This window comes from Macrosteles quadrilineatus, unplaced genomic scaffold, assembly GCF_028750875.1.
Source record: "Macrosteles quadrilineatus isolate MER2022 unplaced genomic scaffold, UCM_ALF_1.0 Scaffold_4__1_contigs__length_99947679, whole genome shotgun sequence".
Classification (NCBI taxonomy): domain Eukaryota; kingdom Metazoa; phylum Arthropoda; class Insecta; order Hemiptera; family Cicadellidae; genus Macrosteles; species Macrosteles quadrilineatus.
This window is the reverse complement of record NW_026542597.1, coordinates 39,052,397-39,064,997: the sequence shown is the minus strand read 5'-3', so window position 1 is coordinate 39,064,997 and position 12,601 is coordinate 39,052,397. Positions and strand designations below refer to the sequence as shown.

The following is a 12,601-nucleotide window of genomic DNA, read 5'->3' as shown; positions in this document are numbered from 1 at the left end:
TATATCACACAGACAGATAAAACTTAACCCTACATAAAAAAAATTGTTGTCCCATTTAGCTTCTACCTTGTTAACAATAAGGTGCAATCTTTATAGAAATGAAATACAGGCTAAGACTAAAAATTGTGGTTTTTAGTAGTATTTGTTACAATTAACATAGCCTTGGTTAAACACTCTTAAAACATCCCCTATTCTAGAGTCACTGATTTAAATTACTGATATTCAATTCAACAATCACATCGGCTAACGATGGTTCGGCCACTTTAAAATGTTTGTCCTTGTAATACAGGAATTGGATTTTTAACACTTCTGTATGGCACCACTTCTACAAAACCTAAACAATGTATTCTCTTTTTGGTGAGTTGAGTAACAATCGTAAATGTGTTTCCAGTTGTCCATTGTCTCACGCCCAAGCAGACGACTGCCGTACCTCAACTGGTGAACCGCACAGATCAGACTATCACTCTGGAACTGCCTCTGCCCGAGCGAGAGAGAGATTGTGGAAACGTCTCTCTCGCAACGGTCCTTTTCACCGTCTTCTACGGCCCCAGTGATGCATCTCCTTCATGCTTAGAGGACATAAAGATGTGCGGGAAAGTGGTGGGTGACTTGAGTTTGTAGTTTTGTTGTTTTTAAGTGTCTTTGGCTCTGAGATATGAGTAGTAAATTTTGAGGAAATAAAATGTGATAGCTGTTATCAATATTGGACTCGATGAACGGAATTACGTTAAAGCTCGGATAGTTAACTTTAGTTAGATGGACTTAATGAAGTTGATAATTAACTGCTCAAAACTTATAAAATAGTAAAATTAAACACAGAACAGGTAATGTGAACAATTTGTAGTAAGTGTGTATTTGATCTAATTGTAAAAAAATTAAGACTGAGTATATGATTTGGGAAAAAAATGTTTTCAGGAAACGTAATGTTCATTGAAACACTTCTATACAAAGTATATTTGGATCCACATTTTTTTTTAAATAATAATGGTCCTCAGATAAGTTACAAGACAAAAACTGGAAAAGATTTGTGGCTTTTCTGCATGACTTAAGTGCATTTTTAAACCAACCATCTAAAATCATTTGATAAATAAACATCTTGTCGAAATCTCTGTTGATAACTCGTATTTTTCTCACTCTACAGGAAAGTTTCGATCGTATAGTCACTATTGAAGGACTCCAAGAGCTAACGGAGTACACATTCTTCTTGACGTTCAGCAATCACTACAGCGAGCTCCAGGGAAGTGAGGACACATTGAGTGAACCAGTGTCATTCAGAACACTTTCTGCTGGTAAGTTGAACTGGTTTGAAGGTGTCTCTTGTGTTCTCAATTGATGAAGCTATAAATTACATTATTCTGTCAAAACATCTTGGAGTAAAGGGCCTCCACTGTTTTGTTTTCCTTAATTTAATTTCAATTTATTTATGTCTTTTTCTCTCTGCGCTACCAAGTTATTCATGTCATTTTTTATTCTCTGTTTTTTTCTGTAACTGTCACAAATGCACAGATCTTGAGTCTTTGTGGACGCATTTTCCGAATTAGCTTTTGATACTCATTACATTATGTGTTACCTTATTCAATCCCAGTAGTGTTTATACAGTGGTGTAGTCTTAAATATTCCAGTGTGGGAATGCTCACTATTTTCACAGAAAAATACAGTTCGCTTACCCAAAATGTTGGTTCTTTGGAAAAAGCAGAGTGGGAACGCCGTTCCTGCACCACTACACCACTGTGTTTATAAAAATCTCATAAAATAAATCTATGTAAATACAAATAGAAAGATGAGGAATCAATTTATTTCCAAACAAATTTTTACATTAATTTTTGTTTAGTTAATCCTAGCTACAGTAGTGCTTACTAAACTTTTGGACGCATCCAAAATAGATCACTAAAAATACTTAGTTTTTTGCAATTTTGTAAATTGTTAGCATTTTATTGAAATTCTGGCACTTCACCTCTCTTCTTACACACGTAGTATAAGTTGGTAGCATACAGTAGACTTCCCTCTTATCCGGACACCTTTTAGCTGGACAAAACACTCAGCGAAAATGACATCTCTTTAACCGGACAATATTTACCAGTACATTGGTTTAACTGGACTAGATCGGCAGGAAGTGGGTGGTACTGAAACGAGTGTTCTCGTGGGAAAGATTTGAGACCAGTGATCACGTGTCTAAATACAATGCTCTCCTGTCGAATACCACAGTAAACGGTCCGTTTTAACGAGTTTTTGGGGAGGTTGGTTTAACCAGAAAAACCATTATCCGGACTGGCCTCGGTCCCGAGGAGTCCGGATAAGAGGGAGTCTACTGTATTGCTTAATCTAACAAAATAGAATAAATAATAAATCTAATCCATCTTGTTTCAGAAATATCGCCACCACAGAACGTTTCTGTGATACCGTTGAGCCCCACCGCCTTGAGGATCTTGTGGAACCCCTCGACAGTGGAGTTTGTCAGCTACCAGGTGTTTTGGCGTAGGAGGGTGGAGGGAGAAGTCGAAGGGATGTACCACCAGAACGGGGAGTTGCGCAGTGAAAGTTTAAATGACAACTTGACCATCAAATGGGCAGACATCTTTGATCTAAGCCCCGGACAAGAATATGTTCTAGGGGTGAGTGATTTACTACGAAATTAACAAATTTGATTCAAGTACTTATAATTTTGTTGGTTTGGACAATTGACGGGTAATTTGAATAATGAATTTATGTTGAAAATATTTGTATACATAGTTTTGTGCCATGGTGGAGTCACAAAACCAGTGACAGAAGGCTTTTAGAGTTGGATTTTAACAAGAGAAGAGAAAATACTGTTTTTATATAAGGAGAGAACTACTATACTCCTGGTTTTGCGTCAGACCCCATCTCATGCAATTCCACTCCTAGGTGCGAGCCAAGACAGAAGACCACAGACAGTACTCAAACACTGTTGAAATGATCGCATCGACCTTCCCCGACCCGGAGGACATCGTCTTGGAAGCTGCAACAGCCACATCACTCAACGTGTCCTGGCCCAAGTATATCAACTACTCGTATGTCTCGTAAGTACTATTATTTTTATACCAACCATATTGCCATTTTACACTTTTTTTCTAAAGGAGGAGACCAAACTTTGGTCTTATGACCATTTTATATTGACCTGATGTTGTAAATTACATTAATCAATAGCCCTTTGACAAATGATTGATAATTGATAATGGCCTCTGAGTCCAGCAATCCACATCTTGATTAATCAATAAAACAACATAGGCCTACAGTGATGACAATTGTTTAAATTTTCATCCTATTTTACTTCTTAGAATGAGTATTAAAATATAAAAAAAATTAGAGATATAATTCTTTACTTTAAACATCTTTGCCACCAAGACTGATATTCGAATATATAATAGGTTACGTACCTTATTGGTCCATCTTCAGTCTTATTTTAGTCAATGGATGACTAGTTTCGGGTACAAAGACCCATTGTCAAATCCTTTTTCAAAACATCATGTAGAAGCTGGTCAAAAATTCGACGGAAGTCTTCATCATTATATATAAATACAGGTTAACACATAAAGTTTATTATTTACAAAACACAAGTTACGGAACATATAAGACGATTGATAGGCCGGCCACATTTAACACGGGACAAACTGACGCAGGTTACACGGCGGACACGACAGAATCTTGTCAATTCTTTGCATATTATCCTTCCTATAATATTATTATATATGTATTATTAATATTAAAAAAATATTAAAATGTATTCATTCATATATAATTATAATCATAAAAAAATTATAAAATATGTATTTATATTATGGTCAAAAATAGATGTATATAATATGCATAGATAATATGCAATCTTCAGAATTCTTTACTTGTCAATCAAGAAACTCTTATAAGGTCAAACTACTAAAGCAATTAATTTATTGTTATGAAATTTATTTTGGATCATCAGATTAAAATAAAAACAACTGTGGGTGAATTCATCCTTTTTGAAACCAAGCAAGAAATGCCCGTATTAGAAAATCCTATGATTATAAATTAAGTCTTTATGTCTGTACAAAATGGAAGTAATGTGCTGTGTATTGTTCAGGAGTGAACTGGAAAGCTGCTATCTAAGAAGCCAAATTTGGGTTCCCGTACCTCTGCACAGCTCTTCCTCAACGGCAGAGTTTTACATTTTAGAAAATTTGACTCCGAAAACACTGTATTCATTCCATCTCAAAATTACATACACGAATGTGAGCACTCCCTACATCTGGCCGTCTGACTACCGTTTTACATTTGAAACTTTGGGTAAGCACAATTATCTTACATACTTAGAAATTACAATCTCTAATTTACAACTCATAAACAAATAACAATTTTCAACTTCACAATTTCAATGATCCTAAGGAAGTAGTAGCAGTTGGTATTTCTATAATACACAAACACATATCTTGAGTGAACTTAAATCAAAATTCAGGATCTGTACTATACTACTCTATATCTACTCCATTAACTATCTATCTACTATCTACACATCTACTAACTACTAACACCCCATCAACTAGTGGTAGTATAGGCACTTACTCTATAGTATAGGCTTTCTCTATTCACCAGCAACGGAATCAGTTTATTTGGGCTCCGGAGGTATTGATTAAAATGAAATAATGTTATCAATCATTGATATAGTTCCATGAATCTTATACTTCCACTGAAAAACTGAAAAATACTACCAGAATCCTTTGGTTGAAGTTGGACCTAGCCAAAGCTGGAAAACTACTGAAGAAATACCCCACACAGAACCAAAACATAGTAAACAAAAACAAAACAATAGTAACAAAACATAGTAGCACCAAAACAAAAATTGAGATAAAAGTTTGAGATAAAACTATAATTAGTTTAGTACAAATGCAGGGTAAAAACAAACCATAAACATGTCACACAAAATGGTTGCTCAAATGAAACCACTTTGTGTTAGAAAATGTTTGCAATAACTTAGCAAAATATTAAGTTTTCCAACTACACGACATTTCTTTACAGAAAATTAAAAATGTTGTTGTCTTTGAAGGTGACCGCCCCAGCAGACCTGGGTCACCAATACTGCATCAGCTGAGAGGCAATGTTAACCAGGTGGTCTGGGATGAACCGCTGACTGACAACGGCGCAAAGGTCGACATGTACTGGCTGGAGGGGCGAACGGACGAAGGCGTGAGGGAAAAACGAGAGGCAAACTTCTCATCAGGCGAGCGGCACAGCCCTAACGAGGACTGGGTCTTGTACTACAATGGATCCAGTAAGTTCTGAGGGAGTAGTTGATATTTTTGTGCGGTGTTTCCCAAGAAAATTTTAACTAAGTAGTTGTAAGATACACAAGTAAAAAGTAATTCTGTATGCCAGTAAAGTGGTAAACATTTGGTCATCTGCATTTTGAAAGTGATTGATCTGAACTCCATTGTAAATTTTGAACAGTAAATTTATCAGGTAATCGGTTCTTTATGGATTCATTGCTCATGAAGTTAGCCACCAAACCATAGCAAATGTGTAAATTTTCCTTTGGATTTCCTAGATTGCTACCCTATTTATGCTTCATGTTATGTTTTTTTTTCGAACAGTATATTAATTTCTTGTAATGGATGTTCTTTTATCTCAAAGTATGTGAGGACAGTAGTTTTTTTGTGTTTTGATAACTAAATTATCAATTGTATTCTTTTAAGTACCATTTAGTAGATGGTAAGTAACAAAGCAACTGGGTTTGAAGGTAATTTTAAAAACAGAAGGTAAGTAGGTACGCTATTTTCTCTTCAAATGTAGTCTTGTCATCTTTTGCTTTTGTGAACCAGCCACTGTTGAAACATGTTTATCTATTGAAACATTAATGTAAACGTATTGTAAAAAGATCATTGAAGACTCAACATCCCAATAATTTCCAGAACCGTACTGGATCATGGCAGAGCTGAGTTCCTTCATGAAGTACCAGTTCCGAGTGAAGGCCAGGAACACGTATGGCTGGAGTGAGTTGAGTGAGCCGAGCGAGTGGTTCTCTCTCAACCGAGCGGCCATGTTGCCTTCGCAGGAACTTGGAGTCATTGTGTGGGTCCTGACACCTCTGGCAGTCCTTGGGCTCATCCTCACACTCATGTGCCTGATGTGCAGTAAGTCACGATTCTTTATGGACAATATGAAATATTTGATTTTAAGAAAAATCCAGTTTCATTCCTCTATGATCAGAGGCAAAAAATGTTTTCAATCCTACAAAATGTGTTGCTGATTATTAGTGTCAGAACTTGTTCCAGAAAACATAAAACATATACCTGTTATGACGATTCCCTTGCTCAAAAATGTAAATTATACTCAAATCTTTTGCTTAATGGTTTATTGTAAAAAGGTTTGTTTTTAAGGTTCATCTGTTGCACAGGTAATTTGTTTTATTACCATTTTAACTTCATTTTGACATCCGCTACTTTACAATATTCACCCTAGCAGTATAACAAACTGTCTTCATATTATCCAGCTGTCTTCACAAAGAGAGAGAAAGAGAAGAAGACTCAACAACTGTTGAACATGAATTCCAACATACACATGCCGGGAAACACAGATGTCGAGTTAGCCAACCTGAGGGAACTGCCGAGACGACCAAACTTTGTGCAGAACATAAACGCCTTGTACACTGCGGCAGACTTCATCCCGACTGATAGTGAGATAGCGTTGTTGCCTCACATCCGGAGAGAGCACATCACACCAACAAAGTTCCTTGGTAGTGGAGCGTTTGGAGAAGTGTTTGAAGGAAAAGCAAAGAATCTACCAGGAACGGACGGAAGGGAAACTAGAGTAGCAGTAAAGGTAATTGCGTATTGATCAATACTTTGGTAGAGTTAAAATAAAAACCTTTCATAAATCTAAGGATTAAACAGCTTGTCAAATGTTTCCTATTTGGCTCTTTGATGTAATACATTTTATTTGTTGACTGTGTTCATGCTGACACAAAAAAGAGAACTCAAGGAAAATTTGAGTCAGTGATTGAAGAATTAGATTATATTAATCATACTTTTGAGGAAACTCTCAGATTATTAGGCGAAAATTTTAGTATATCAGCCACCTTATTTACAAATCACTTACACTATCAAATATTTAAAAAATCGGTGTAATATGGTTTTGTCATAATCCCCCAAGGCTTCTAGCTTGTTTTATCAAAAACTAAATTCAAAGTAAATCATTCACACAAAAAAATATACCAACCGAAAACTTCTATACATAAATGAAAAGAACAGATATTAGAAAAAAATTAACACCTAAACAAAAATCAGAAAAGGAAAAATACTGTAATAAAAAGTACAAAAATACACAAAAAGAACTTGAGACTCAAAAACGAGAAACTGATAAAGCACACTCCAAAACCATTTATCTAGAGGAAAATCTCTAAAGGAAATACATTTTTCCTACAGTTACCTAACAATGTACATGTTCTCTCTGGTTTATTAACATTGTCTCACTCTAATTACTTTGTCTCACTCACTCCAGATTTGCAACGTGAAGGCACAAAATAGTGAGCGCGTAACATGCAGACAAGGTCCTATGCGCGCAAAATACGTTGGCAGCACTGGCTGTAAATCAGCTGGTCAGCTGTTGTACTGTTGTATCATTAAATTTAATATTAAAAGTTCACTTCTGTGTAAAAATATGTCATGTTTCTTTACCAATTTATTTGTTTTTAGTAACTGTAGGAAAAATATAAAGTGCAACTCGAGTGCAAAGTGCAATTGCCTCACTCGAAAAACCATTCCTAGTAAGTATTCCTCTCGAGTGAGTCAATTGCTCCCTTGTTGCACAAATAACTATAGGTACATAGCAAGATGACGAAATAAATGAAAAGTTCAACACATTTAGTTTAAAACCTGCTTGACAATTCCTGTTTTCTCCCGCAGACACTCCGTAAAGGAGCGTCACAACAGGAGCAGTTGGAGTTCCTCAGGGAAGCTCAGCTGATGAGCAACTTTAAACATGAGAACATTCTGCAGCTGCTGGGAGTGTGTTTGGACATTGACACCTTCTTCATCATCATGGAACTGATGGAAGGAGGAGACTTACTGGTCTACTTGCGGTCCCATCGCCCACTTATTGTGAGTTAACTGACTAGTTGGTTGACTTTGCGTTTGTTTTTATTATTTTGAATCAAAGTAGTTGTTTTTGATAACTTCAAAATGCTTTTTTTTAAATTCCAAACACTTTTTTTGCATACACATCCGTTATCTTGGCATTGACTTTCAATAGAGATGAAGGACAACAATGCCCTTTATAATAATAGTACCAGGGACTATTAAATAAATCAAATAGCGGTAGTATCAGATTTTAACTAGCTTGTTTGGCAACAACAGGAGCTCGTTGGTGACCTTCATTTACGGAATAGTTTTGTATATGGGATTCTCAAGGAGTCACAACATTTGCTTGAAACGTATACTTCCTCAAACACAGTCAACTCATGGGACAAAAGTATACTTATTAATTTGATAATTCTACCTGGCTTTTATGCCAAATCAAATCAGATAACGGTTTATAGATATGTTAATTTTTGTCAGGATAAAAGTTTAATGATTGTGTTCTCTTCTTGCAGACAACAGAGTCCAGCCTAACGCTGCCTGATTTACTGTCCATGTGTGTGGACGTGGCCCGTGGCTGTAGGTACCTGGAGGAGATGCATTTTGTTCACAGAGACTTGGCGTGTCGCAACTGCCTCGTCTCCTCCACTGACCCGCATACACGTGTCGTCAAGATCGGCGACTTTGGCCTGGCGAGGGACATTTACAAACACGACTACTACAGGAAAGAGGGAGAGGGTCTTCTTCCAGTCAGGTATACACAGTGTTTGTTTAGGTTTCCAACTAAGAAAATATTTTAACTTTTAAAATATATATTTTATATAAACTTAGAACTTCAATATCAGTAATCATCATAATAATAAAAGAAAAATAATAATATTCAAATCATAATAAATAATAATAATCAATAATCATAAAATAAAAAAAAACTTTGATAGATGTTGCTCAATCATTATCTGAAAATAAAAAGTCTTTTATAAAATTTTTCTACTAGCAGTATGTTTTAGGGTTTCATCAAGTTTTAAAAGACAAAACATTAAATAAATAAATACTGATGAAGCACTACTATTACACTCAAAATTTTATATCTTAGCAATGTACATTTTTAAAATTTAATAATTATTAAATATTGTTAACAACTACTGCGACAAATTTCTAAGTGCTCAAATTGTAAAAGCTTAAGTAGGTCAAACACTATAAAAATAATCTCAAAGTAATGTTTTAAAAGTTAACCATTGTAGCAAATCTTCCAGCTCTTGGCTATTTCAAAGCAAAATCAACCATGTGACCAACACTGTAAATCTAAAGCGTTTTAAACAATCCAGATTAGGCCTAAAAATGTCAGTACTTCATTTTTAGGTATTGCCTTCCGGATTACTTAACAATATTATTCTAGAAGGTATTTAACCTCTAGAATAATAATGTCAGTACATCAAACGATCTATATAACAGATGTTTTAACTTGATAAATGCTGATAAGCAAAAAGTTCAACTCTCCTATCCATATTACATCCATTGCATATTACGGTCAGTCAACTCAAACAGTGGTCTATATTGTTTTGTGACAATTGATGTAACCAAAGTGCTTGATCGTCAGGTGGATGGCACCAGAGTCGCTGGTAGACGGAGTGTTTACGTCACAGTCAGACGTGTGGGCATTTGGAGTGCTCCTGTGGGAGATCATGTCTCTCGGACAGCAGCCGTACCCGGCCCGCAACAACCTAGAGGTGTTACACTACGTGCGCAACGGAGGACGTCTCGGGTGTCCACCCAACTGCTGCCAGGAGATGTAAGTACTATTCAACACTCCGTAGACAAAGGGGCGTAAGTACAATATGATGAGTACTTTCGTATCTTCCTCTAGCAAGCGACAAATTACAGAAGGTGAAAACTCCTTAGAGTTAGGTTTGTAAATACAGATAGAACTTGACATTCCATCATCATATTAAAGTTACAGCCAGAAGAATTAAAACAAATGTTAGACAAAAACAGCGTGTGCTGATATGAATTGACAGTTCCTATCAAACGCGTAATCTTTTTAACCAATCCAAACTGAAAAAAAATGATTTGGTTTTAGCAACTTTTATGTGTAATAATGATGTTCAATTGTTTTAAATTTCTTCATCCATCAGGTTGTAAGTTATTTTTGCGCCTTATCAACTCCTCTTCCTAATTCTTATGCCACCTTATAAAAATGTCTAATTGTTTAATTTAATGTGTACAGGGACTTTCTAGCAGGTTTACTACCTGCTTTCTACTTAATCATCAGTTTGTTACATCAAATACATTTTTTTACAATCTCATCCGAATTATAAAAGCAAGTTTACTTGTACTGGAAAGAATTCTAGAAATAAAGTTTTACTTTGTTGTTCCAGGTATGATCTTATGCTACGTTGTTGGAGTTTTAATCCAGAAGAGAGACCGATGTTCATCTACTGCCTGGATGTTCTGATGGAGCTCAAGAGGAAATCGGCAAACGGGCAAGCATTGGGCATCCCAGAAGTGCAAGAGACTGTACATAAAAAAGGTACGTGAAGAAAGACACTTGGGCTTAGAATATTAAAGTTGGGTACTCTTGGATCTTGGAAGTAGAAGGCAAAATAATATAAAAAAATTAAAGAGAAAAAATCATGCTTTCAATATAATGTGAGGATGTTGTGACAATATGGGAAAATAGAGTACCTTATAAATACTTTAATACTTTGAATCTTCTTATATTATGTATACCGTTTTGTTTGATATCTTTCAAATTTTTTACCATCACTCACCAAACAAAAACTTTAATATAGGCTTGCTTTACAATTATTGTTTTAGACCTTTATATTAGCTGTAACTTAATTTTACTATGACAACTTATATTTTCAGACGAATGGAGGAACGAGGGAGAACAATTGCAAACAGATGCTGGTGGCACCCGTAAATATCTAGAGTTGATTTATGACGAAGGTTACGAAATCCCGAGGCCGTTGCAGCAGAGTGCATTAAACGATGTCGCAGAAAAAACGAGCCTGACAGTCAGTGAAGACGAGGTTTCTAGTTTGGACAAGTTGCTGCCTGTGACCAAAGCTAGTCCTTACACCAATGTTGTTAAACAGCTGTCAATCGCTGAGAGTTTAAGTGAAAACACGATAAGCAATGAAGACATTCACAGGTAGTGCAAAGTGAACGTTGACGATTTTAGTGCAATTCTAGACGCTCTGTAAATATGATAAATATTGTGAATATCGTTATGTAAAATTCCTGGGAGGATTGAATGGCGTACACGTGAGTGATGTTCTTATAATTACCATACCAGATTGGCTGTCTTTGAAAACAATGGGTCCATTATTAGACAGTCACTTTACAACACAGCTTCAGCTGAATACAATATAAAAAGAATTTGGTTATGTTTAAAAACTTGTAACTTTTCCTATTGGTTTATTTATTTTTCTCTGTTCAAGAAAGTAGGTAGATGCAAAACAATCTATGTTAAAGTATACAGAACCTGTAATTTACTTTCAATCAAAATCATAGCTTTAGAATTACCAAATTATTGTAAAACCTAGTGATGCTTAAATATTTTAACTTTCTGTGATAGTACAACTCATTGGTGTGCTCAGTAGACAAATATGAACTGAATTTTGTATGTTTTATATGATGATTGCATTTATAAAACTGATGTAGATAATTTCTTATTTATTACTTGTTAAATTAGTTGTAAGTTAATGAGAATGTTATTCTTATGTTATTATCAGTATTTCTCTCAAGTTTGATGTGATTTACTTTTGGATTCGATGAATCAATTTGTTGATTATCATTGACAATCTTTTTGTGATTGACGAACAAAATTTGTCATTCACACCACTTAGAGGTTTAATATCCTATTTGTTAGTGTTGTTTTTGTCTACCTAGAGTATAATGTAGATATGTCTGATTAGTTATATTTATAACAAAATATGTATACTATTTTCACTTTATGTAGTTTATTGTAATAATTTAAATTTGAAGCATATGATAGATAACAAATCACAATCAAAGATTTACAAGTTAATGTTATTATTATTTGTTTGTATTTACTTTGAAATTTATTTGTATAAAATACATCACGTCATGTTTATGGCATATCTCGATAAGAGTGAGAAAGAGTACAAATTATTTCCGAGCCAAAAACAATATATAACAAGGTAAAGTCAATCTAAGGATGTTACTTACTTCTAAAAGTTAGTTGTCTTCGGTGCCTTAATGTGTTATAATGTGCTCAAATTCGTGAAATATATAATTTTGTTAGAATTATAACAGTTAATTGTTTCTATTCTATTCCAACCTCATTCCAATTAAAAAGAAGACTCGAGAACTGCAGATGGCCATATAGGCAAGCTTTAGTTGAGTGGGGCCATACATTTTGAGAGCGGCAATGACTTTGTTCTCTAATATACACAAGATTTTTCCCACCACCAAACTCATCATAACACACAGATGAACTTTTTAGTTGTATATAAAATGTCATTTAGGTTATGTTATCTTTATTTACATTATGTTATTTGTTTGTTGGTGTTCTATAG

General features: G+C 35.0%; 1 protein-coding gene across 2 annotated transcripts in view; it reads left to right on the top strand.

Annotated features, from left to right (window-relative positions):
- Positions 1 to 12,342, top strand: part of LOC128991545 (proto-oncogene tyrosine-protein kinase ROS) — a 93,068-nt gene extending 80,726 nt beyond the window's left edge. For both annotated transcript variants that reach the window (XM_054414527.1, XM_054414526.1), the window contains exons 27-39: positions 392 to 600; positions 1,142 to 1,289; positions 2,368 to 2,612; positions 2,884 to 3,038; positions 4,076 to 4,278; positions 5,036 to 5,260; positions 5,898 to 6,119; positions 6,479 to 6,807; positions 7,890 to 8,084; positions 8,576 to 8,814; positions 9,658 to 9,849; positions 10,436 to 10,587; positions 10,926 to 12,342. In XM_054414527.1, coding sequence (XP_054270502.1) covers positions 392 to 600; positions 1,142 to 1,289; positions 2,368 to 2,612; positions 2,884 to 3,038; positions 4,076 to 4,278; positions 5,036 to 5,260; positions 5,898 to 6,119; positions 6,479 to 6,807; positions 7,890 to 8,084; positions 8,576 to 8,814; positions 9,658 to 9,849; positions 10,436 to 10,587; positions 10,926 to 11,215 — 2,804 coding nt within the window. In that variant the 3' untranslated portion in view covers positions 11,216 to 12,342. The remainder of the gene's footprint in view (positions 1 to 391; positions 601 to 1,141; positions 1,290 to 2,367; positions 2,613 to 2,883; positions 3,039 to 4,075; positions 4,279 to 5,035; positions 5,261 to 5,897; positions 6,120 to 6,478; positions 6,808 to 7,889; positions 8,085 to 8,575; positions 8,815 to 9,657; positions 9,850 to 10,435; positions 10,588 to 10,925) is intronic.
- The last annotated feature ends 259 nt before the right edge of the window (positions 12,343 to 12,601 follow it).